Raw genomic sequence first — 26,282 nt, forward strand, 5'->3', positions numbered from 1 at the left:
CCCTGGCTACATCTAGATGTCGTATTTTTGTTAGCCTATCCTTTATAAAACTGATGTCTGGACTTCAGATTTCAATGACACTGTAAAAATAATGTTTTCTGTGATATAATCATATTGTATTATGGAATTTTTTATATCAATGGTCTGAACTTGCTTTCTTTAATGAAAATAGTCTAAGGAACCAGAAGTGAAAGAACTTTAGGAAATAGTAATACCATTTCTTCTATCTTTTTGTCAGTTACTAGCAAAACTTGTAAAGCTGAAGGTTTTTTTTTTTCCCCTTCACAGGTTTGGGATGAAAATCTTGCAAAATCTGCAGAGGCTTGGGCAGCTACTTGCATTTGGGATCATGGACCTTCTTACTTACTGAGATTTTTGGGCCAAAATCTATCTGTACGAACTGGAAGGTAGGAATCAGTTTCATTGATACTGTTCATCCACACACTTTGTTACTTATGGATCCCAAGGGGAGTGACACCACTTTCAAGTAATATCAGCAGATATATATTGAGTGCTCACTCTGTGTCAGGCAATGATACTTGGCCTGTGACTGTTTCAGATAGTTTCAAGGAGTATTTAATTTGTTAAAAAGACCTAAAAAGACCAATCTCCCCTTTCACTTTTGGAACACCCTTTCTTAGTCCATGTCCTCCCAGAATCTTTGAAAGGATCAAGCGATGCTATATACTGCACCCTGATTTTCCCACGTAAGGAAAAAATTTTGAATGTAGCAGAGGCCATTCTTGTGTTTATTCAGCTTTCCCGTGGTTACATCTATCTGTATGTCTGTGTGTGTTATATATTTACATATATATGAATACACGCACTTACACACACACACATGTATAGGCAAGTATGTGCAACTATGAGAAAGGCCGTACCCAGTAATAGGATAATTTTTCCACCACTGTGGAATGTCATCATCCAACATTCCAAAGACCTATTCTCTTCCATATACAGGAGAAAAATCAGTTGTGCTATTGTTAAAATTAAAGTGATTCAAGTTTAAGGAAAAAACACACTGAGTTCTAGTATCACAACTACTTTTATATATCTAATTTTTAGTTGCATATATGATTCTGGTGGGAGAGATTTTGACATTGATAAAACAAGAAAAATATGAAGATTCCTGAAATATTTGTATTTCTCTTTTTGAAACAACCAGACATGTACTTAAACAAATGTAGGCTCACTTATGTTAGTCCCGAGCATTTTCATGCTTGGCCCTACTTGGAAGAATAGGTGATGATGGTAATTGTGAGGCTTGGATTTGCTCTTGATTCATCATGAATAATCTGCAAAAAAGAACTATTAACTTACAATTTAACTTGAGTCCACTATAAATTACCCCTGCTACACTCTAAGTTCTCATTGTTTTTCTTGGTATCTAGATATCGCTCTATTCTCCAGTTGGTCAAGCCATGGTATGATGAAGTGAAAGATTATGCTTTTCCATATCCTCAGGATTGCAATCCCAGATGTCCTATGAGATGTTTCGGTCCTATGTGCACACATTATACGCAGGTTATTTCAATTGTCTTGTTAATTTTTGATTCATAGTTTTAAAAATGCTCTTACTATTTTGGGGAACATGCATTTACTTAGCTTTTACTTCAATTATGATGTATTGGTTTATTTTTGCAGATGGTTTGGGCCACCTCCAATCGGATAGGTTGTGCAATTCATACTTGCCAAAACATGAATGTCTGGGGAGCTGTGTGGCGACGTGCAGTTTACCTGGTATGCAACTATGCCCCAAAGTAAGTACTAGGCTGGATTCTACTTCCTGGAACCTTTTATGATATTAAATACCTCCAGTCTGGTAGTTATTTTAATGTGAATAAGATTTAATTACAATAGCCTCCAATTCTCAATTCTCCTATCATCCCAATAAAAATAATGAGATGAGCAGTTATTTTTCACAGAGACAGGGATTTGGGGAAAAAATTGTAGGCAAAACAATTTGAGATACAGAGATTCACTAAATTCTCTTCACTAACTTATTTTAGTCATGACCATTGTAAAACAAACACTGTACTCTCAGGCTTTTGATAGTTCTATAAAAGTTATCAGAAAAGAATCTTGTTCTATAAAAGTTATCAGAAAAGAATCTTGTAGGAATTTATCAACACTGACAATATTTTCTTCTATCAGTACTGGAATGTTGGCATATTTTTTTCACTGGAAAAGCAAAACAAGAGTCCTTTCTTCTTGCTTTTAAGAGTAAAGCTTAAAGTTATAGTTTACTAATTTTACAGCTAAGGAGTCATTCATTGCCAGAAAGGAAAATTAAAATGCTATGACTTCTTTTTAAATTAAAGCTTTGCCATGATTTAAATTTCAGTATTGAAAATTTAAAAATTTTTCATTAGGGGAGCCTGCGTAGCTCAAATGATTGAGTCCCACTCTTGATTTCATGATCTCAGGGTGGGGCTCCGCAGGGAGTCTGCTTGAAATTAGCTCTGTGCCTCTACCTGTGCCCCTCCCCCCCAAGTGTGCATGCATGTGTGCACGCTCTTTCTATCTCTCTCTCAAATAAATAAATCTTTAAAAAAATAAAAACAAAACATTAAATGTATTGTGAAAATTGATCAAAGATTATAAAATATAGCCATATTTATAAATATTCTTTATAAGATAAAGATAAATAAGCATTTGTTAACATTTGATAAAATGCCTTCTTGATAACAATAACTCTTCAGATGATAAAATGTTCCAGTATTTATACATGAGTCTGTTCCCATTTGGAGTAAATAGCAAAATGTGCAAAGGATTTATGACACTCTTGGTGTCTTCCAAAGTAAGTCCCAAACAAAGATTTTCTCCAGCTTTGCCAATATGGGGAGGGAATGAGAAAACGTTTCACAAATAACCACATTACTCATTTCTATGGTAGTATGCCAGTGGCAGTGTTTTTGCAAAGTTAGAAAAATAGCAATTTTCCCCATGGTCCCCCTTCACAATTATTAGAATAATAAGATTTGGAAAGTAGAATGTGTCTGCATTACAAAAAGCATTAAAATTGCGCATTTGTTTGATATTTTCAGTTTCACACTTTATATTTTCCTATTAAGTCTTTACCCTTCTTCCTGACATAAATAGGCCAAGTAGGACTCAAATAGTGAAAGAGATTTTTATTTCATTTCTTTAGTTATTCTGTTTTTAAACACTGATTCAAATTTTCTAATATTATTGATGAGATATTTGATTCTTTTATAAGTACAGGAGATTAAGATACTGTTTTAATATGCTTTATTTGTTGTAAAAAGAACCATTATTTTGAAACCTAGGCAATGAAAGAAGTTTTAAAATCCTGCCTGATATTTGAGTATGAATTTTCCAATGCCAGTATAAAGTTATCTCAAGTCTGTTTTTTAGGGGGAATAAAGAGAGAGGTGGAGAGACAGAAGGAAATACAGGAGAATTTAGATGGAATAGAACAAAAAAATAGAAGTATGAATAATATGTTTATTAGTTGACTGATTTAGTTTTGAATATAATTATCCTCTATTGAGTAAAAATCTGTGATTTATGTAAAAGTTTGTAATGTAATATGTAAACTTTTTATGTATAATAAAATTGTATTTCTAAGTTTATGTTACCAAAAATATGTGCTATATAATTTCAGAAAGTTGTGTAGAATAAATAGAAAAATATTAAAATAGCATTGGCTGGGCCCATATACACTTATAGTTTTGGGTAAAGATACAGAGAGAAATAAGATTATGAATATAAAATAGAAGAGATTAGGATAAAGGAGTGAGCTACACTCATAAGAGAATGGGCCTCCCTGAGTGTTTTGGAGTAAGCAGGCATCATTATCCAAATTATGCTCAAGGAAGCTTATCCAGAGGGCAGAGTATAGAATAAACTAAATAGAGATGGGTGCTCTTGAAATATGAAACGCCAATCAGCATGTTTACTATTTTTATAGATAGATAAATTTTTCTCTATAAATATTTTATAGATTTTTTAAATGGCTCAATTTTTAACTGGTTGATTTAAGCAGATATTTTATGTAGATATACTATAAGAGTCACTACTTGAGTTTCCTCAGATCTTAAAGATGAGAACCACTTGCTTCTTATTTTAGCCTCTTACCCACTGTTGTCTTATCTTCAACTCTGAATTTTTACTACTGACTATGAAATCTCCTCCTGACCATTCAGTTGCCTTCAAATTGCTGGCTGTTGCTATTTCTCAGTACTCCAGGTACTAATCACCATGCCACTGAAAATACATTTATTATTTTTTCCTTCATAATTGACCAGTTAGGCATTGTGGGTGTTTCCAACTATCATAAATGATGAATTTGATCAGGGCCGTAAATACAGGTAACAATACTGACAACACAAAATAATTAAGTTTCATGTGTTTAGCATTATCAAAAAACAAATAGTATCACTAAAAACAAAAACTGAGTTTACACATGTGTAAAGGTTTTGAAATCACCTTTAATTGCATCCCTGAGCCCTTAGTCTCTTATCAATGACAACTTATGACAACCTGCTCATTTCATCATTTCTAAGCCTCCCAGAACATACTAAGTGCATGTATATATTACCATCCTTAGCATTAGCAGGAGTTTTAAAAATGGGAATATGAAAAATAAATAAATAAATAAAAATGGGAATATGTCTTGCCAATGTACTCTAGAAGGCAGTTTTAGGGCAGAGACAGATCCAGTGACTGAATAAGCCTTGAGCCTGGCATCAGACAACTAGTTATGTCGCCATTCATTGTAGTGCTTCACTTCTTATCTCCAAATTAAGATAGTATTAGGTGTTCCAGAGAGAAATATTTAAAAAGTAAGATATCTAGAATAATAAGTTACTGTATAAATAAGAAATGGAGGCACACCTGGGTGCATTAAGTGTCTGCCTTTGGCTCAGGTCATTGTCCCAGGGTTCTAGGATCCCAGGGTCCTGGGATTGAACCTAGGTTCCCTGGTCTCTGCTCCACGGGGACTCTGCTTCTCCCTCTGCCTCTACCTCCCCACTCACTAGTTCGTGCTCTCTCATGCATACACACACTCTCTCTCAAATAAATAAATAAAATCTTTTTTTTTTTAAGAAATGGATATAATTTTCATTGCCTTTCTAAACTGACAAATGTCTCAAAAAGATCATTACATATCAAGCCACGTGGTCATGTGCATAAGGACAATCATATATTTTTTAATGGGCACTAATGTAGCACTAATGTTATCTTTGTACTTTCTTTTCTTCTCTCTAGGGGAAATTGGATTGGAGAAGCACCATATAAAGTAGGGGTACCATGTTCAGCTTGCCCTCCAAGTTACGGAGGCTCTTGCACTGACAATCTTTGTTTTCCGGGAGTAACGTCAAACTACCTATACTGGTTTAAGTAAGCTTGTATTTCCTCCAGGAAATAGAATGGTTTCTGAGAATCATAGGCATATATATATATTGAGTTTTGCACATATTATACATATTTTATAATAATCTTTTCCCTTTTATTATTCATTGTATAAATTAGTGTTTGTCTAGTATGTTTGTTTCATCTATGAGGTAATCAAAACATCCATTTCTATCTTCTGACCTCTCAAACCAAGTTAAAATGTTGTATATGTAGTATTGACACTGTCAATACATCCAATTCTAAAAATTGCTTTCTGAAGGAATTATGTTAGATTTGTGAGGAAAAAAATATATATTTGACCTGTAGTTTATATGTGTGTATGTAGATACATGTACACATATGTGTGTGTGTATATATACATGCACAAACATATAATAGATGATGTAACATAGGCAACAATGGGAAATTTAAAATTTTAAATTATGGTGAATTTAAAAATATACAATTCTGAAATATATATGAGGTGGTGGGACATCTTTAGCACCCATTTTATAATGGGTTATTTGCAAAATAACACTCTGTGCTTTCTGGACAAAATAATTTAATTGAGCCACCAAGGATTTCATTCTGGAGGTATTTTGTCTTATTTTGGTTCACCAAAGGATATGCTCAACTTATATGTTTCAAGTCATGCCTTTTGCTTAATCTCTTTTACTGAATTAGTAATCATGTGTTGAGTGCAAGGCACTCTGCTAGTTATTTTCTGGTAATGTAAAGAGAATGAGATATGGTTCCTGCCTTCAAGAAGCTCACAAAGATATTCAGGAAATAATGCAGTTTAAGATTTTGCTGCAAAATTACATTTATTTTGACAAATTGATTTTAGTGTATGTTTGAGGAAGTAGATGCCACAATGGTCACCTCTAGATGGGTTAGGTGATGAGGCTCACTGTGTAATCTGTACAGCTTTTGGTTAGCATGAAAATGTAGCTACACCACTTGGAACTAAGAGAGGCAGAGAAGAATTAATTGCCCAGGGATTACTGTATTAGAATAAATAGTTGTGAGTTTGGAAGGACACACTAAAAAATCTGACTTGGCCCAGGACAATTAAGATTTAGGAGATAGGTATGAAAAGTCACAGAAGTAGGGTTACTCGTTATAGACGAGACCTTCAGAAGGGTCTTTCCTGAGTCCAAGATATCTTGAGGCCTGTCAGCAGAGGGTAAAGGGTGCCAGAAACATGTTAGAGGCCAAGGACATTTCCATCTTTTCGTGTCATTAGCTGGCCAGCATCAGTCCAATAACCACGAGCCTCTGGATATCACATTAAAGATCCTGCAGGCACACCGCAGTTATGGATGGGCAAAGTGGCCTTCTTCAGAGGATTTCTTAAGGATTAATTAGCAAATCTTATTTCCATGTCTATGTAGAAGAATAATTTTCAGTTCCCCACTGAGTTTGATTGTGGAAGTTAAATCAAAGTCACAATAAAATTTTCACTCATGTGATTTTGGAACTGCAATGTTTCCTCATGCAGGAAATCACTATTAGAGAAGAAAATTTAACATCTGGGTCAAGACACTTACATTATGTGGCGTGTGTGTGTGTGTGGGGGGGTAGTGAATGAAAGAAGTGAGAGAGAATGAAAGAGAGGGAGAATTGTGTGAGATTCAAGTTATGTAAAGCTTTTGTAGAATTACAGATAAGCAAACAAGTTAGTTCCAGAGTGCAAATAACAGAAGGAAGCTACTTGTTTAAAATTCTCTACACATTTGCAATTTCTTAGGGCGGATGCACTGAAAAATGGCAGTTAATTAAATCCAGTCAATGAGGGAAAAATCCACCATCTGGAGTTTAGGTTTACATGATGACAAACAATTGGCCTGATTTCTTTTACAAATTGAATGTGGTGACCAAATATTTTGATATTATACTACTCTGCTTTTGTGGGCACATATATAGACTTTATTAAAAACAAATATTTTTGGAGACTGAATGGAGAAGAGGAATAGTTGTAAGATTCAGGCCCCAGTCTAACTTTTATCTAACTATGGGCAATTGGAGAGGAGGCTAATTAGTAGGATGTTTACTTGATTTATCTAGAAAGTATTTTCAGCTTTCATTTTCCTATACTTGTTCTACAGAAGGAGCAAAAGTGCTATTAAACAAAGATGACTATTCTCAGTTCCAGTCCTGTTACTGGATTGCTTGTGTGGCTTGATTTCTCACTTCTGAAAAAGGATAATGATATTTGCTACATATTTCACAGAGGTTCCCCTGAGGCTAAAGTTATGCTATTAGTAGTAATTTATGAATATTAAAAGCATCATGAGTGTGAAACTTATTTGGGACAAATTAAGTTTATGAGCTTCTCTTTGGCAGAAACTCTGTCTGATTCTTTGTATTCATCCCAGTTTCTTATATACTGGCTGTAATGTAATAAGTATCTAATAGATGTGTCTATGGGTATATTTTTAGAATTAACTAAGAAGTCTAGAATTGCAACAATTCAGAGGAGTCCCACCTTTCTATGTTTTATTAAGACAAAAAAATTCTTAACTATAAAGCTCTGAACACATCAAAAATCCAGATAAATCATCAAACATACCAGATTAAGACTAGGGTCAAGGTGCGTATGACTTATACCATAGCCCTTTCCAAATCACAACGAGAGCTATAGATTTATTTATAATTTAACAACTCAGCTGAAAATATAACGGGTATTTTTGTTATGCTATGTGTACTTCTTAAAGTTAGTAATATAAAGTAGGCATGTGAAATGTTTTATTTTCCGGGCTAAGGCAAATGAAAATTTGCTGGTGTCAACAGTGTGTCCTGTTTTTCACAGCATTCAACCATGGTGCTAGGATAGCTACTTCTCACTGTAATTTCCAGGGGCAGAAAGAGTGGGCATCAGATATTTCTTAAGAGCTGCTTCCAATAGTCAATGTTGAGGCTTTCATTTCAAAACCTATCACTCAAAAAAAAAAAAGAGCATTTTACATATTCTACATTCTACAGCACTGATTCTCTCTATGGCATGGATTTTTCAAATCACCCTCTGATTCAGAAAAAGAGTAAGAAAACTTCTATCGCAATATAGTTTTTCTTTTTGGCTTCTGTGTCATCAGAAGACTGGAAAAATTACAGTCTTAGCTATGAAACTGATGGGTTTCTTTATAGAATTGTGCTGGTGTTGTGGAGGCAACTGTTAGTGTTACTGATTATGACAGATAAGCTTGCTTTTAAAATGTAATGGATATGATTTCTGTTATGATCATTGTTGCCACTGTTTGATAGCCTAAGCAGTGTGATTTCTGCGGTCTGTCAGGGTTTCCCTACCAGCTTCATTTGGCAGCACCATCATGTACACTTGAAACCTTTGTGGAAACATGCATTTGAAAGCTCTGTGCTGCTTCAGCACAGAGCTGACCAGACACTAAGGCAAGTTCACCTGATACAATTCATTCAGACTATTTAAATTGGAGCAGCATGCATTTTTCTCTTTAATAATGCTTGCGTTAAATCAACTTATAACATCGATGGAAGCAGAGTTGATACATTTAGACCAGCTGAAGTGTTTTGTGTTCATACCCTGCTTATTAAATGAATATATAAGCTAAACAGATCATTTGAATGCGTCCAGGAACTCAGCCTATGGTCAATGTTCACCTCTCATATAACAACATTCCCTTGTTCCTCAGTATCACAGGATGCAAATTTTGACATAAATGGAAGCTTTTACCTACTGAAGTGTTTACGGAGAGTGAAGTTAGATTTCTGCCATAAACACACACACACACACACACACACACACACACACACACACACACGACTTACATTGTCATTATATGTGTGGGGGAAAGCATATTTAAACACATGCAAAATTATTTTTAAGACTTATGCCATGATATAATTTTGAATTATGACAGGTCAATCAAAAACTTAGAAAGTTTAATAATTCACTCATTAATGGTGCTGAAAATGTGTTACAACGACCATATCCTTGCTACGATTTTGAGGTTTCTTTTCAGTTAAGGTTTTTATTAAGTGTGAACTATCATTATTGATTCTGGTGCTATACACGTGGTGCTAAATGAATCATTAGCATTAATAGCTTTAGTGATGCTCTTTTTATTCATTGTTAAAAGTGGTATCCATTCAATTTCTGATTCAGAAATATTAATAAAATCCTGTTAAATTAATCTTACCCAGAAAGAGGCCAGTGAACTCTCTTTATGTCTAACTGCCCAACATTATTTAGATGTTACAGAATGTAAATATGCTTCTTTAGAAGTCATCAATTTTCTTTTTTAAGGCATTTTTTGCTTGGCAATGTCCAAATTCAAGTATCACCTGAAGGGTAGAGTGCACCTACACCAACCATGCTGCAGGCACTGGCGCCCTCTGGTGATTGTGAAGATACATTTTTGATGGCTGCTTGGCCTGCAAAAAAGGCCATTTCTTTGGTTCAAAAAAATTTAAGATTTTCAGTATTGGAATTCTTGAATACTCTTTAAATCTGACAACATTTGAAGATGCTTGGCACTATATAGATAAATTTTGAAGAGAATAAGAATTTATCTTGGCATCCACTTTCCTAAATAATATTTTTTTATGATATTTTAGTTCTAAGGTGCTTATTGAAGTGGGTTTTTTTTAACTAGATATTGATAAAGTATATTCTCATTTGGTTTAAATCATAAATATAATTAGAGTTAAAATTAGCAAACAGAATTATAAGTGTGTCTCATTTTCAGAAGTGATTATTTTTATTTAATATAATACATAAGATTAAGAGGAGATATGTCAAAAAATGAATTTCATAAAAAGGGATTATCCATTGGTCTAAAATTTGATAATATTCTTTGCTCATACTATTTAGCTAATGATAAAATCATATTCCACTCAAAGTCCTTCTACCCTAACAAATGTACATACAAACTTAGAATTATATCACCGGATATAGTTAATGAAAACAAAATTTTTAGGTAAACTTCCAGTTGAGGTATGTTATTGACATTATGTGTATGTATCACATAATTGTGATAATCTGTTTTAACAGAAATGTTTCTTAAGCTATGTTAGCATAACCAAATGAAATATATTTTGAAGCAGTTTTCCACATTAGTATTTTCAAACTTATTTTAAAGCAAGAGAACACTTTTTATGATCTCAATTATATATAAAAGCTCTAACGTATACTACACACAAAATGGATCTGCTTCTAACCCAAACCTTCCCCAGTGCCTGGGAAGTTTCATCTGAGAGCCATAGGATTCTATCAAGCAGAAAAACATTGATCTAAAACATCTAATTCCCCCAATTTTTCTCTAAATCAGGTAATTAAAGCAAGAAAAAAATGAGACACTAAATCATTTCAATACCCACTTCACTTTACATATGTTAGAAGCTTCTGGTTTGATGAAGTATTAAATACTGATTTTAACTGGTGCTTGGAGATAGATTGCAGGATCTTGTGTTTTGTTATTTGACAAACAGAATTTTGGTACCATAGTAGTTTGAGAATTGGAGATCATTGTGGTGCACATATGAAAATAATGCGTTTTTACAGTATCTAAATATTTCAAATATGTACATAATCCTAAAATACACTATATCATTTTAGATTTTTTTAAAGATTAACTTGGATAAGTTTTATTCATTACCTAACACTGTGGCAGTAAAAGGTGCTTTGATGTTGTGATATGTCATGAATGTGTATATACATAAAACCTGTGTAAACCTCTCCTTATAAAGCATAGCAAGTGTAGCTTTTTGAGCTCTGCTGTATTTTCTTTCTTTCAATAAAATATTATAATTGTTTTGTTTTAAAAGTATGTCTGTTTTCTTTTTGATAGTTTTAAAATAGATAGTTTTAAAATAGATGGCATGATAATTTTGATAAGCTATGATGAACTACTTTTCCAAAACAACGATTCTATCTTTAATGCATCACTGAAACACACCAAAAATCTTCTATTTTCCTTTTTTCCCCTTTTTTCTTCCCTTCTTTGCCTCATCCTTTCCTTCTTCTCTTCTTTTTCTACTCAATTCCAATAAATATGTTGAAGTGCAAATATAAAAGGCATTTCTATGGAGGAAGAGAAAAAGATCAATGCATCAAGAAGTGCTGGCTGAGGAAAATTGCAGCCATTTGAACATTAATGTTTTTATGCTTCCCTACATAGAGAGCCTAAAGAGAAACCATTGATATTCCTGGGGGAGAGGCACACCTCAGGCCACTAACTGGCCAAGGAGAAAGGATTAAGTCAAGGATCTGAATCTAGGACTTTAAATTTCTCCTTACCATATGTGATACCGTGATTTATTATAAGAAATACATATTTGGTCCTCCTCTGGTTTCTGGCTCACAGCTCCCCAAACACTTGGAATTTCTAAGTTTTGACAGAGTTAGAAAGGTGTGTTTTGTTGTGTTAATGAGGTGACTTTTGGAAAGTACTTAAGAATGGCGGCTGGTTGGCAAGGGAGCCAACCATGTAAACAGAGGCTTGGAGTTTTCAATCCCACCTACTGATCTCATAGAGGAGAGGGGCTAGAGGTTGAATCAATAGCCAGTGGTCAATGATATAATCAATCAACCCTATCTATTGCCAGCCTCTATAAAAACACAAAAACCACAGGGTTCTGAGAGCTTTTGGGTTGGTGAACACTTGGAGGTGCAGGATAATGATGCACCAGAAGAGGGCATGGAAGTTCTTGCCCTTCCCACATACCTTGCTTTATGCATCTCTTCCATCTGTCTGTTCCTGAGTTATATCCTTCTATAATAAACTGGTAATCTAGTAAGTAAAATGTTTCTCTGAGTTCTTTGAGCTACTCTGACAAATTACTTGAGCCCAAGAAAGAAGTGCTGGGAACCTCTGATTTATAGCCAGTTGGTCAGAAGTACAGGTAAAACCTAGACTTGCATCTTAACTCTAAGGAAAGAGTCACATGAACCCCAATCTATAGCTGGTGGCTGGGAAGCATCGGTAATACCTGGGCATGTGGCTGGCATCTGAGGTGGGGAGCAGTGTTGTAGGACTGGACCTTGACTTGTGAGATCTGATGCTAGCTCTAAGTAGATAGTGTCAGAATTGAGTTGAATTCCTGAACATCCTGCCAGTGTCTAAGAATTGCTTGATGTGTGGAAGTCCCCTACCCCCTCACACACACACACACACACACACACACACACAAACACTGGAATTGCTACCACAGCCAGTTTACTATATTTCACCCAAGATAAGAAAACCTTACTAACCTGAGCCTTTTCAGAGGGTCTCCCCCGGAGCCCTGTGTCTTTCTGTTAATTGCTTCTCTTTCTCCTGCTAGTTCTCTTTTCATGTCACTCCATCATCTTTCAAGCCTCTAGTTTCCTATCCACATGTCTGGAAAGTTACAAAGTGGATTGGCTGAATGGTATGTCCACATAAGGAAATACTATGTAAATGGAAAACAGAATGAGAAAAACCTCTGTACCCTGGTAGAGAGTAGTGTCCCAGCATATCATACTAAGTGAAAAAGCATGATATACAAGTATATAACTAGAATGTTCTCCTGGTAAATATTCGTGGAAATAATACACATATACACACATGCAGTTATAATATATGTTTGTTTTTATTTGCAAAAAGTAGAATCATAAATTTGAAAGCATAAAAATGATTACCTATGAGAGTAAGAAGGGAATAGGATGGAGACCACAATATTTCAAATAACTTTGAAATATAATGAGTATATATCCTTAGTGGAATATATTGTAAAGACAGAGCTACAAAGAAACACTTTACTGGCTCTCTGTAGTAGTATGAGTAGAAAAAGGAGGAGGGAAAATACTGCAACTCAGTAATTAGGGTACTCTTTTTAGGAATCAAAGTTTTTTGATGTAAGAAAAAAAGAAGCATAATTTCCAAAAAAGTTAAGTAACACTAAAATATTAAAATGAACCTGAAATATTAAATATGAATTATTACCTCAAGAGATCTTCTTTTTGAAAATTAATATTTTTAGCTTTGAATGGTAAAAAGCCCCAGGGTCTGTGGCAGTCCAATACCAATAAGTACATTTATTGCCCAGATTGTTATCTCTGACACCATTCACCACTCGAAGTAATGCTTGACATCACCTCAGCTGCCAACAGCCTAATCGAAGCCGCCATTGTTTCTCACAGATTAATGATGTCCAATGTGGCGTTTGTGCTCCCACAGAATGCACAAGAAGAACCATTAGAAAAGTGCTTAAAAAACACAAGAACTCCTACTTCTATTTAATTTCATCTAAGGAAAAAAAAAGAAAAAAGATTACCAAGATTTTCTATAGGATAAAAGGTTGACCCCCTCCCCCTCCCAGATCCACATATGTGAGGCTGCATGTCTCCAGAGGCAAGTGGGGTGTCCTGAAGGATTGGTGGGCTGTCCAAGGCAGCTCCTCATGCGACTGTTTGCTATGGATTTCTCTGCTTCCACTTTCGCTCTTTGATAGTCCACCACTACACAGTTTCTGTATTGATCTTTTTGAAAGTCAACTACATTCAATAACTTTCTGCACAAAATCTTCCAACGTCATCCAATGCACTCAGTGCATCCAGTGCACTATCATTACTTATTATGTAACTTCTATTGGGCTAGCTTCTGCTTCATTTTCCATCCTACTCTACTCTCCCGCAGACCGCTCTTGCTTGCTTTCTGCCAAATTCACCCTGTATTTGGGCTTTTGCACTTGTTCTTCCTTCTGACTGGCATATCCTCCTCCTAGACAGTCACGTGACTTTTCTCTCTCTCTCCCTTCAATCTGCTCCCCACCCCATAGATAGTTTTCCCGCCTTCATCACTCTCTCTCTTTGCATTTTTTGCTTCCATAGAGCTACCACTACGATAACTGAGCTAAGACCTGCTGTGTGCATGCTGCTAATTGCATCACATGTATTGGTCTACTCTCTATCTCTCCCAGTAGAATGTAAGCCTCATAAAGGCAGGCACTTTATCTTATTTATTACCGTATTTCCAGGGCCCTAGAATATACTTAGGACTTTGTAGGTGCCCAGTAAATATTTGTGAGGTAGATCAATAAATGAATGGAGATGCAAAGATTAAATGAGTAATGATGTAAAGAATTCCTTGCATACAGCAATTAGTAAGGAATAAATAAAAATATTTTTACAATCACTATTATTTTTTCATGATGTTCTGAAAAAATAACTAGGCCTTAGAGAGTTTCTGGTAACAGAATCAATTTGCCACAGAAGCAGTTAACCAAGCCTGTTTTTCCAGAAAACCAATATCTCTCATCTAAGTTACTTTTATTTTTTAATCTGTAGCTGAAATCAGAATTAAATTAATATCCTCTTGGGAACAGGTCCATGTAATCTGAATGGTCAGCTTATGATAGAGATTGCCTAGAGAGACATTTTTATATTGACCCCTGATTTCACCCTTATATGGGAAAGAATGAAGAAAAGAATGCTAGTTCTGAGAGAACAGCACCAAATTCTTCAGCTTTTCCCTGCACTATTTGTACTTAAAAATGAGAGTAGGCCACAAAGAAAGAAGAAATAAGTAAAGCGAAGTATGTCAAGGTTTGCATTTGCTCAGTAATTCCTTGTGAATCAAATAGGACAAACTGGAAATAACATAATTAATTGTCATGTGTACAACCTGGGTCTTTCCCTATAGCATCTAGTGAGTTCTTGTACACAGAACACTGAGACGATGAGAAATCTATTTTGACTGGATTCATGAACTGAAACCATCAAACCAAATTGAAGGGGGAACATATTCAAGTAGGAAAAAAAAAAACAAAGTCTAAGAACATGAAATACCTTTTTAGAGATAGAAAATAAAATGATAAATCATGCTATATAATAGAACAACTATCTAAAATTATAATTAATAAGTTTTCAAAACATTAAAAATTTTTCCTGAAGTAAAAAATAATGTTCATTTCTTTTTAATACTTTCCTGTTTATTAATAAACAGACTCATTATAGGTAGCCATTCTGTGTTTTTACAGATAAGGAAGGACTATTTTTTAGTAGTGTTTCTCAATAAGAATGATGTTGACATTTGGGATAGGAAAATATTTTATTGCCGGGGACTAGCCATGGCCTGAAAGGCATTTATCATCCCTGGCTCCTCTGAATGCTAAATGCCTATAGAAATGTCTTCAGTTTCTACAGAATGATGACAACCAAAATTACCTGTATACATTTTTAAGTGCCCTTAGAGGGGGAAGGGTGCATAATATCCTTGATTTAGAGTCATGATAGAGGCATTCATAAGTAAGCATATCAAAACCAAATTAGTCTGATGAATGCCTTAAATTCCTCTTTGGGGTGCTTATTCCCATATTTCATTGTAATTATGCACATAGGCCCTCATTTTTCTCATATTTTTTGAGTCCCAACTATGTGTCAGATTCTATTCTAGGTTTGGGAGCTCTGCAGTGAACAAACCATAAAAATCCATGCTTCCATGGAATTTACATTCTAGAGGTGGGGACATTGACAATAAACAAAGCAAGAAAGCAAGACATGGATTATGTCACAGAGTCACAAATGTGATGGAATAAAAATAAAGTAGATGAAGAGTGGGAAGTATAAGAAGGAAGTGTACTCAATTTTACATGAAGGGTCGGGAAAGGGCCTAACTAGAGTAACACATCAGCAAAGATATGAAAAATTTGAAAGAGACAACTATGTGGACAATATACCAAGGTACATACAATGTGGATCTCTGGGGAAGAAGTTTCCAGGCAGAGGTTGGCTATGTCAGACTTGCGGCAAAATGAGGGAAGAAAACAATGGTAGAATGAAGTCGCGGAGATTCCAGACCAGGTTGTAGGGGATATAGAGTATTTAAGGTGTTTGGCTTTTATTCTAAGTGAAATGGAAAATAATTGAGAGTTTTGAGCAGAAAAGCATCATAATCTGACACATTAGAAGGATCTCTCTGGCCATCTACTCTCTATAGAGTCAGGGAGGCTTTTTTTTTTTTTTTTTGAGGTCTTGCTACTTTTTTTTTTCTATTTTAATCAGCTGGAATTTTTTTTTTTTTGAATTTTTTTTTTTAAAGAAATGCAGACATTTAATTTTTTTCCCTGTCCCCAACCTCCCTCTTCTCCAGAGACCCTCAGTTTGTTTCCTATGATTAAGAGTCTCTTATGGTTTGTCTAGAGGCTGTCTTTATTAAGACTTTGTTCTGTCAATCACTTTTTCTTTCTCTTATATTTTTACTCTTCCTCCAAGCCCAGAATAGCACAAAAGTCACTGTCTTATCTGCTTTTCAATCTCTCATTACTCAGCTTGTTCTCTTTCCTTTTTGAGAACCAATAGCCCTTGAACCGTGTCTATACACTGGCTTATCCACTTTTTAATTCCCTACTGTTTATCGACTCATACCATCTGTACTCACTGATTTCAGATCCTGGTTACCCCTTTCGTCTTTGATGCTTTTCAATTCATTCATTTATTCTATAAGTATTCATTGAGCATATTTACATATCAGCTAGTATTCAAGATAAAAATCAGACAAAGTAACTGCTTATCAGAAGCTTACATTGCACTGGAGAGGGAGGAAATAAACAAATAAATACCTAAAAAAATGTCCAGGGGAGGTAATTGTTATAAAAATAAATAAATAAAGCAGGGAAAGGAGATAGTGGATAAAGGGTACTTTTGATGGTGGTAGTCAAAAAGGGGCTCACTGAGGAGGTGAAATTTGAGCAAATACTAGAATGATGTTTGTTCTTCATCAAATGAAACAGCCTGGGAGCATTTTTGTGATCTATTTACTGAAAACTAGTAGCACTTCTTATTTTCTTCAGTCTTTCTGTTGCTTTCAAGGCAGTCTTCATTCTGCTTTGTTTGTTCATTTGTTTTTAATTCTTCTCCTTGGGTTCTATACTCTCCTTGAGGTCTATTATCTCTGGGACATTTCAGTGGTTCAAGTGGGTTCTTAAATATGATTGTGAAACTTTATTTATGGTATACCCAATTGTTAAATTAGTCTCTTTTAAAAAATATTTTATTTATTTATTTGAGAGAGAGTGCACACAAGCCTGGAAAGAGGCAGAGAGACAGAGGGAGAGAGAGAGAGAGAGAGAGAGAGAGAAGCAGACTCCTTCCTGAGCATGGAGCCAGACCAAGGGGCTCAATCCCAGGACCCCAGGATCATGACCAACTGAGCCACCAAGGCACTCCTGATTCAGTCTTTGTGAGGCCAACCCTGACATGTATCTTCCCTATTCAAATACTTTCCTTTGCTTCTTGTCTGCACAGAATAAGTGCAAATAACATTTCCTTACATTTAAGCCTCCCCTATGCTGAGGTAAGAGTTTTTGTTGATAGCTTTTTCTGGCTATGCCTCACACACATTTTCTGCAGAGGAACTAACCTAAACTTCCCAACATCTCTGTCTCTTCTTGCGTAGTTTACATTGTCCGGATGCTTACATGTGTGTATGCATATATGTGTGTCCTCCTCAATGTACATCTTTTTCACATGGCTTTATTTTACCTCCTCTGGCAATCTTTGGCTTCAAGCTTGTTCTTTAAGCTTTTCTTTAAGCACCAATAACACTGAACGGTGTCTAAATTATTGCATTTACCTCTTAGCTTCCTTTATTGCATATTCAAAAATATTCCAAAAATCTTATTTCATTATGCTGCAAGGTCTATGCCAGGGTCATCTTTGTATTACAAAGGCTATTACAGAATAGCCTTTCACCGCTGAAATAATTGCTTCTATGTGGTCAAGCTACCACATTATTTGTGCTATGGTCACGTATTCGCAGATACATGAGTGACCAACAGATGCCACTCTTGTAACTATCTGCAGTAGCATGCTTCTGCTAAAAAAACTCATAGGAACTTAAAACAATCTCATCACAGGAACATTTAGTATTTCTTTTGCATTATTTATGTTAAATATAGAAGCAATAACCAATACATGTTAACAAAATCTATGTCAAGAATATGCAAATAATTTTAAGTTCCCCAACCTTTGACAAAATAATATAATTCATCCTTTAGTTAGACAGGCAGGTGGATGTGATTTTCTTGAAGATATCTGAGAATGTGGTTGAAGAGAAACATTGACTACTTAAGAGTTTGAGTAATTTATATAGGGTTGTAAATATTAAATAATTGTTTAGTGTTATACTTTATGCTTAATTAAAAGTATTTTCAAAGGTTAATCTACTATAGGTATTTTATATTTAATAAAAATTTAGGAATCAATTACAATGTAAGAGTTGATCCTTTATTCAGTAAATCTATTGATTTGGGGGAAAATATAACTTTATAATTCAAATAACTATTTCTTAATTGACTGCAGGAAGCAAATACTATTCAAAGAATTTTAAAGCACTTATTCAATTTTCTAGTTTCTTAATTTTTAAATGAGCAAAAACAAAATAAAAATATATAATAACATAATAAAGTCATTTTTATTAATATGATCATACAATTAATAAAAATTATTTTTCATATGTTTCACATATATACACATCTGCACATATTGGGAACAAAGAGTCCATATTATTTGCGGTCTACTCATTCCACTAGTGAAAAAGATAAACAGCTATAGTATATCATTAAATGTGCTATAATGCAATGTTCTAGGAGAGGACACCTAGGAGAACCTAGGGTCTGTGCATAGGTATGGGCTCTTCAAAAACTTTCTGAAGGATCTACCATCTGAACTAAGTCCTCTCTCCCTTTGCCACTTTTTCGTGATCCATAATGATAGTGCGAGTTTTACATTCCTCTGATTTACTGAAATTTTCCTCCAAGTGTTGTGAGACATTTGCCAAGGATTTAAAAAGTTTTATAACCCCAATTATCATATATATATATATATATATATATATATATATATATATATATAATAAACTACCCTAAGTACATCATAGTCAAATTGCTAAAAGTCAAAGAAAGATCTTAAAAGCAATAGGAACTAAAAGCTCAGCGTCAGTAATAAAACAATGACTGATGGGTGACTTTTCAATAGAAATTCTAGACGATGGAATGCAAAGGAATAACGTCTTTAAAGTATTGTATTAGAGGTAGAAAACCTCCAACCTAGAAGTCCATACCAATAGAAACAGTCTTTCAAAAATGAAGATGAGGAACGCCTGGGTGGCTCAGTGGTTGAGCGTCTGCCTTGGGCTCAAGGCATGATCCCAGAGTCCCGGGATCAAGACCCACATTGGGCTCCTTGCATGTAGCCTGCTTTTCCTATCTCTGCCTCTGTCTCTGCCTCTCTATGTCTCTCATGAATAAATAAATAAGATTAAAAAAAAACAAAAATGAAGACGAAATCAACATAACTGCAGATTAAAAGAAAACTAATTTGAGAGAATTATTGCTAAGTACCTATGTTGTCAGAAATATTAATAGGATTAATTCATATTAATAGGATATATTCAGATCAAGAAAGTGATCCTAGCTGGAAAAATAAAACTATAGAAAGAAATGAAAAGCATCAGAAAGGTGAATATACGATTAAATATAAATGAATATTAGCTATTTAACAATAATAATGATGTTTCTTACAGTTTATAAAATATCCAATAATACACATGCAAAAATACTGCAACAATAATGCAATAATGCAAATAGTCCAGGGAAGGAAAAGTTTTCCTTTCTTTCATTCTACGTTCTTTGATTGGTCTAATAACTAAATTGACATAAGACAGATTGACAAGAGAAAAACAAATTTCACTTTGTACATATGGGAGTCCATAAAAATATGGAACTCAAAAAAGTGACCAAAGCAGGCAGCTTTTATACCTTTCGGACAAACAATAAATTTGTGAAGAATTGACAAGACAAAGAGATTTAGGGTAATAAGTTAATGAAGAAGTAACAAGGTTTGTTTATAAAGCCTTCTTAGCCCTAAATTCCCTACCCTAATTATAAGGGTGTCTCTCTTCCTCTTGGTAGAGGGAAGATACATTTTACATGGGAGATTTACTTACTGCTTTCAGGAAGAAAAAGGAGGGTCATAGTGTCCTTCTTGCCCTGGATTTTTCTCAAGTAACTTTAATTCAAAATAATCAATATGCCGATATACTTGGATATGCATATCTTCCTCTCTTTCAGGGATAAATAGAATTAAACTGTTTCTTACATTGATGAGGAATAGTAGCAGTATTAATTTAATGATTTAAGAAATCATACCTTAGGGCAGCCCTGGTGGCTCAGTGGTTTAGCGCGGGCTTCGGCCCAGGGTGTGATCCTGAAGACCCGGAATCAAGTCCCACATCGGGCTCCCTGCATGGAGCCTGCTTCTCCCTCTGCCTGTGTCTCTGCCTCTCTCTCTCTCTCTCTCTCTCTCTGTCTATCATAAATAAATAAATAAATCTTAAAAAAAAAAAAAAGGAATCATACCTTAGGATGCTTGGATGGCTCAGGTGAAGTGTTCAATCCTTGGTTTCAGGTTTCAGCTCAGATCCTGATCTTAGGGTCCTGAGATTGAGCCCACATTGGGCTCTGCACTCAGTGTGGAGTCTGGAGTAAGCTGAAGTTTCTCCCTCCCCTTTTGCCCCTATCCCCACCTTGCATGCTCACTCCCTCAAATAAATAAATAAATAAATAAATAAATAAATAAATAAATAAATAAACAAATCTTTTTTTAAAAATAAAGAAATCATATTTTAATCTCCAGAGCAGTCATTTAAGGAATGATAAAACATGTAGGAAAAAGAGTCTAATAGAACAGGAAAATGAAAAGGAATTGATTAATTGAAATAAGTCAAGAAAGGAAGAATTAAGAAACAGAGAAGAGGTGGACAAATGGGAGATAAATAGCTGGCTGTTAGTTTAAAATCCAGCTATATCAGTCTTTAATCACATTAAAGACTCAGTATTCCTTGATTCTACAGGAAGATATAAGAATTATAAATTTTACGTACCAAATGACATAGCTTCAATATCAAGAGATGATAGAATCAAGAGAAAAAGTAGACAATTCAACAATCATAGGGGGGGGGTTTAAGACATGTCTCAGTGACAGAATCAGCACACACAAAAATTAGGAAGCTCATAGAAGGTCTGATCAGCCAACATGACTTATTTGATACATATAGAGGATTTCATCCAACTGTAGAAAAATGTTCTGTGTGTTAACAATGGACCATTTACTGAATGGGACCATATGCTGGGCCAGAAAGCAAGACTTAGCAAATTTTGAAAGACTGAAATAGAGTATATTCTTTGATACCAATGGAACTAAACTAGGAACAAAAGAGATAAATATAATTTGAAAGACTGAAATAGAGTATATTCTTTGATACCAATGGAACTAAACTAGGAACAAAAGAGATAAATATAAAGAAAATAATCCCTAATGTTCGGAAATTAAAGAGTTTGTCAATGGGTCAAAGATGAAATCACATGGAAATCATTAAGATTTTTTTTAAATGAATATTAATGAAACAATGACATAAACACTTGGGTGCTGCAACAAAAGTAGTGTTTTAACTCTAAATGTATAGCTCTCAATGTATGTAGCAGAAAAGAAGAAAAGTGAAACCTTAATGATTTAAACTTCTATCGCAAAGAGCTAGCAAAAAACAGCAAAGTAAACTCAAAGATTGTAGAAGGAAAAAAGTAAATTCAAGAGAGAAATCAGGTGTATGATAGAAAACATGGATAAATCAAAAAATTAATCCTCGTAAAGATTAATAAATGTAATACATCCTTAAGATATGCCAAGAATGAAAAACTAGAACCAATTATAGATCTCACAAATATTGAAAATAATAAATAATAATAAAAATAATAATAAAACATAAATGGTTTTATGCCAATGCATTTGAATATTCTGATAAAATAGAAAATTACTTGAAAAAGTCATCAAAACTACCATAAGAAGAAAGGAAAAAGTTGAATAGCTTGTAATTAAAAATATTCTTTCAAAGAACTCTTCAGGACCAGATGATTTTTCAAGTGAATTATGCTAAGCATTTGAGGAAGAAATAATAGGAAAATTCCAAAGACTCTTTCAAAAAGTTGTAAAATAAGGGACACTTGCCTGTTTGTTTTGTGCGGCCAGTATAACCTTGGTACATCAATCTGACAAGGACATTACATGAAAGAATACCTATTAGCCAATACCTCTCGAGAAACAAGATACTAAAATCCTAAATAAAATATCCAAATCTAATAATATAATATATCATATATATATATGATAGTATATTATGCATCTTATGACCAATAGAAATTTGGTTTTGCAACCTCTAGTTTATTTACCATGCAGATATCAATCAATATAATTCTTATCATTATTAGAATTAAAGAATAAAATGTATTATTCATACATCACCTGAATAGAAGCAGAAAAATCATTTGATAAAAATTAGCATACTATCTATCATAAAAAAACATTTCTCATTGTTTTGGAAAAGAAGGGAACTTCCTTTTTTTATATTTTTATTTTTTGGGGGGGAACTTCCCTTAATTTGATAAAAGCTACTGACAAATGTCTTTGTGCTACCATTATATGTAAGCTGGTTAAATATTGCACAATTTTCTACTGAGGTAAGAATAAAACAATGATGTGCATTACCATCACATCTATTTAACATTGTACTTAAGTCTTACCCTGGGTAAAATGATAAGGAAATAAAAGATACAAAGAATACAAAAGAAAAATTAAGACTGTCATTATTAACACTAGATATAATTGCATGCAAAGAAAATCCAAGGAGCTTACAAATAATTAAAATTAATAATAATATATCACTGAATATACGTCTATTTGAATTTCTTATTAGTAACAAAAGTAAATAAAAATTTAAAAATTCAATTACAGTAGTACCAAAATACCAAATGCCTCGTTTTAAATATAATGAAATATATGCAAAGGCTTTACCAGTAAAAAATACAAAAAATGGGCAGATAAGCGAAATAGATAGAAGGGATTAAGAGTACACTTATCTTGGGGCAGCCTGGGTGGCTCAGGGGTTTAGCACCGCCTTCAGCCCAGGGCGTGATCCTGGAGTCCCGGGATCGAGTCTCACATCGGGCTCTCTGCGTGGAGCCTGCTTCTCCCTCTGCCTGTCTTTCTCTGTGTCTCTCATGAATAAATAAATAAAATCTATTTAAAAAAAAGAGTACACTTATCTTAATCAGCACGGAGAAATGCATAGAACTGTTGAATCATTACATTGTACCCGTGAAACTAATATAACACTGTATGTTAATTATACTTCAATTTAAAAAGTACAGAAAAAGTCTGAGGGAAATTGTAACAGACTGTCAACGTATATATCTTTTTAATGCTTTGGAAAACTCAATATTTTTAAGATGACAATACGGTCCAAATAAATCCAAAAATTCAACTCAATCCCTCTTAAAGTTCCAGTGTGTTTTTATGAAAATTGATCACTTGAAGCTAAAATTTATATGAAAAAGCAAAGAACCTAGAGGAACCTAGAACATCTTGAAGTGCAGGAGTAAAACTGGAGGACGTACATCACCGTTTCTCAGTACTATTTTTACAACTTACTTTTTACCTTACTGTAGATAAGTCAGGGTAGCACAAGAGTAGACAAATCAAAATGAATAGGGTGTCCAGAAACAAGCACATACATATATAATTCCCGATTTATGACATAGACACCACTGCAGTGCATTAGGGAAAGATTGAGAAAAAAAAAAATTGAGCCCTACCTTACACTGCATACAAAATTTAGCTTGAGATAGATTTATAGGCATATAAGCAAAAAGTAAAACAATCACATTTTTAGAAGAAAGGTTAGGAGACTATATTCACAACATTGGGGTAGACAAACATTCTTAAACAGGATACAATAAACATTAAAACTAAAAGAATAGATTGATAAATTGAACTTCATTAAAATTAATACCTTCTGCTTATCAAAAGATGGCATCAAGAAAATGGAAAGGCAAAGCACAAACTGCGAGAAACAGGCTACAGTGCACTTCTAGAAGTTTTTATATCCTAAACTATTAAGAAAATCAATATAAAAAAACACATTTCTAAGAAATGACAAAGCATTTGATTTTGTATTTTCAATGGTACAAGTGGCTTTAACTGAAAATTTCTTGGCTATTATTTATAGCATCTTATTTCCTTTATATATTTATAGGCTTCTTTAATTTCTTGCAGAAATTAAATGTAGTTATTTTATGCTTTATATCTGCTAATTCTATTCTCTACTCACACACAACTTGAATGTTATCTGTAGATTATATGAGGCCTGGGTTAAAGCCAAGTTCCTCTAAGAGGAGCTTCCTTTGCTTTAGTTAGTCTCATAGGGATGCTACCAATCTGGAACTACTTTAAATTAAGTTCCTTGATTCAGATTTTTCAGACCACAAAGACAGAGCAGAGTTGGACTAAAAGCATTTGTCCTGTAAGGGCTAGCTTGTGGTTGCAAATTCTCAAGGACGATTTTATTTTCTTACCACCTACTGCCAAGATGAAGTCAGGCAAATTTTCCAGCTGTCCTCTCCTGTGTGGTGGGTTTATTTCTCATCTTCTCTCAGGCTGATGGGGACCAGCTTTATATGACTGTCCCATATGAGACTATCCACCTCCTTCCTCTTTTGTTATCACATTCTTTGGATTCCTCCTTTTTCAAATAGGGCTTGAAAAAATAGTTGTATAATATAAGCAAGAGAGTCTTCATCTAGTAAGTGTTAGAGCCAGGATTTGAACCCAAGCAACTCAAGTCCAGACTGTTGTTAACCTTATTTAATTTCATATGTAGATTTCTTGACAGAATGAGTAGCGAATTAGTGAAAAGTTGACAAATATTGAATAGTGACATTGCCTCTAGTTAACTGGTTGTAAATCATGACTGTTGTTATCATAGGTAATAACACTCAAGTGATTATAAAAGTGAAGAAAAACAAGGAACCACGTCTTAAAAAGATTCTTCATGTGTTGCCGTTTTCACCCATAATTACATTAAGAGAAATGATCCAGCCTTTGGATCCACTATTTGACACTAAATCATCAATTTTTCATTAGTGTTTTTGATCCTTTTCTGAATTTAGGTGTTTTGCTCTCCATAATTTAACTTCTGGTGTAATCATATCATTTGTAAAATAAAACATTTTTTACATTTTGACTTTCCTCCTCCCAAATCAAAACAAATCTTTCATTTTTGCAATTTTAATTTTATAAAATGTGCATGAAACTACCAGTTTGCCCACATTATCCACTGAAATATTGGTAGGTAATTCTGATATTTAAATTTTTCAATTTTAGAGATCTCCTCAAATTTGTAACAGTCTTGTCAAACAGAGATTTTCCCTACAAGCTTAAAAGAGTATATGTTTCAGTAATTTGAACTCTCATGTAGAGACTGTTGAGAATCAATTCCAATATATAATATGTTAATGATAATGAAAGTGCATTCACATTTATGTACAGTTAAAAAACCTTTAGCACCTAACTGAAACTTGGTTTTGGTTGTTTTGAATACCTTTTTCCATTCTAAATTTCAAGAGAGTAAGAATAGTTTTCCAATCCAGAACTAACCAGATTCCAACATGAATATAAGAATAGAAATAATATGTAATTTAATCACAATGCAATAAAATTTAGGTGACTAGATTTTTTACTATGTGCTACATTGTTACTCCAGAAGACTAATTGGATGTCTGGATTGGACAAAGGGTAGACTGAGAGTTGAAGCTCATTAAACAGAAGTCAAAGAATATGCAAGGTTAACATTTTTATAATAACAAGGAACTAATGTTAACTCCTGCTCTGCCAGATAGATTCACATTGTTTCTCGACTACTGTTTGTTTCATCATGAAATAGAACTTTTCTACTGTCTATCTCAAGTTCACAGTTACTTGCATAAAGAGTTGAATCTGAGATCTTAAAGACACTACACTGTACATTGATGAATAATTCACACAAATACTTTGAGAGATCAAATGATCTAAGAAACAAGGTAAGGAGTGAACA

At 34.1% G+C, this 26,282-nt stretch overlaps 1 protein-coding gene across 2 annotated transcripts in view; it reads left to right on the plus strand.

Annotated features, from left to right (window-relative positions):
- The window catches only part of PI15 (peptidase inhibitor 15), a 31,240-nt gene extending 20,078 nt beyond the window's left edge, over nucleotides 1–11,162 (plus strand). For both annotated transcript variants that reach the window (XM_025478043.3, XM_025478044.3), the window contains exons 3-6: nucleotides 289–407; nucleotides 1,392–1,524; nucleotides 1,645–1,760; nucleotides 5,236–11,162. In XM_025478043.3, coding sequence (XP_025333828.1) covers nucleotides 289–407; nucleotides 1,392–1,524; nucleotides 1,645–1,760; nucleotides 5,236–5,371 — 504 coding nt within the window. In that variant the 3' untranslated portion in view covers nucleotides 5,372–11,162. The remainder of the gene's footprint in view (nucleotides 1–288; nucleotides 408–1,391; nucleotides 1,525–1,644; nucleotides 1,761–5,235) is intronic.
- The last annotated feature ends 15,120 nt before the right edge of the window (nucleotides 11,163–26,282 follow it).

This window comes from Canis lupus, chromosome 29 (genome assembly GCF_003254725.2).
Source record: "Canis lupus dingo isolate Sandy chromosome 29, ASM325472v2, whole genome shotgun sequence".
In the NCBI taxonomy this organism is placed as follows: domain Eukaryota; kingdom Metazoa; phylum Chordata; class Mammalia; order Carnivora; family Canidae; genus Canis; species Canis lupus.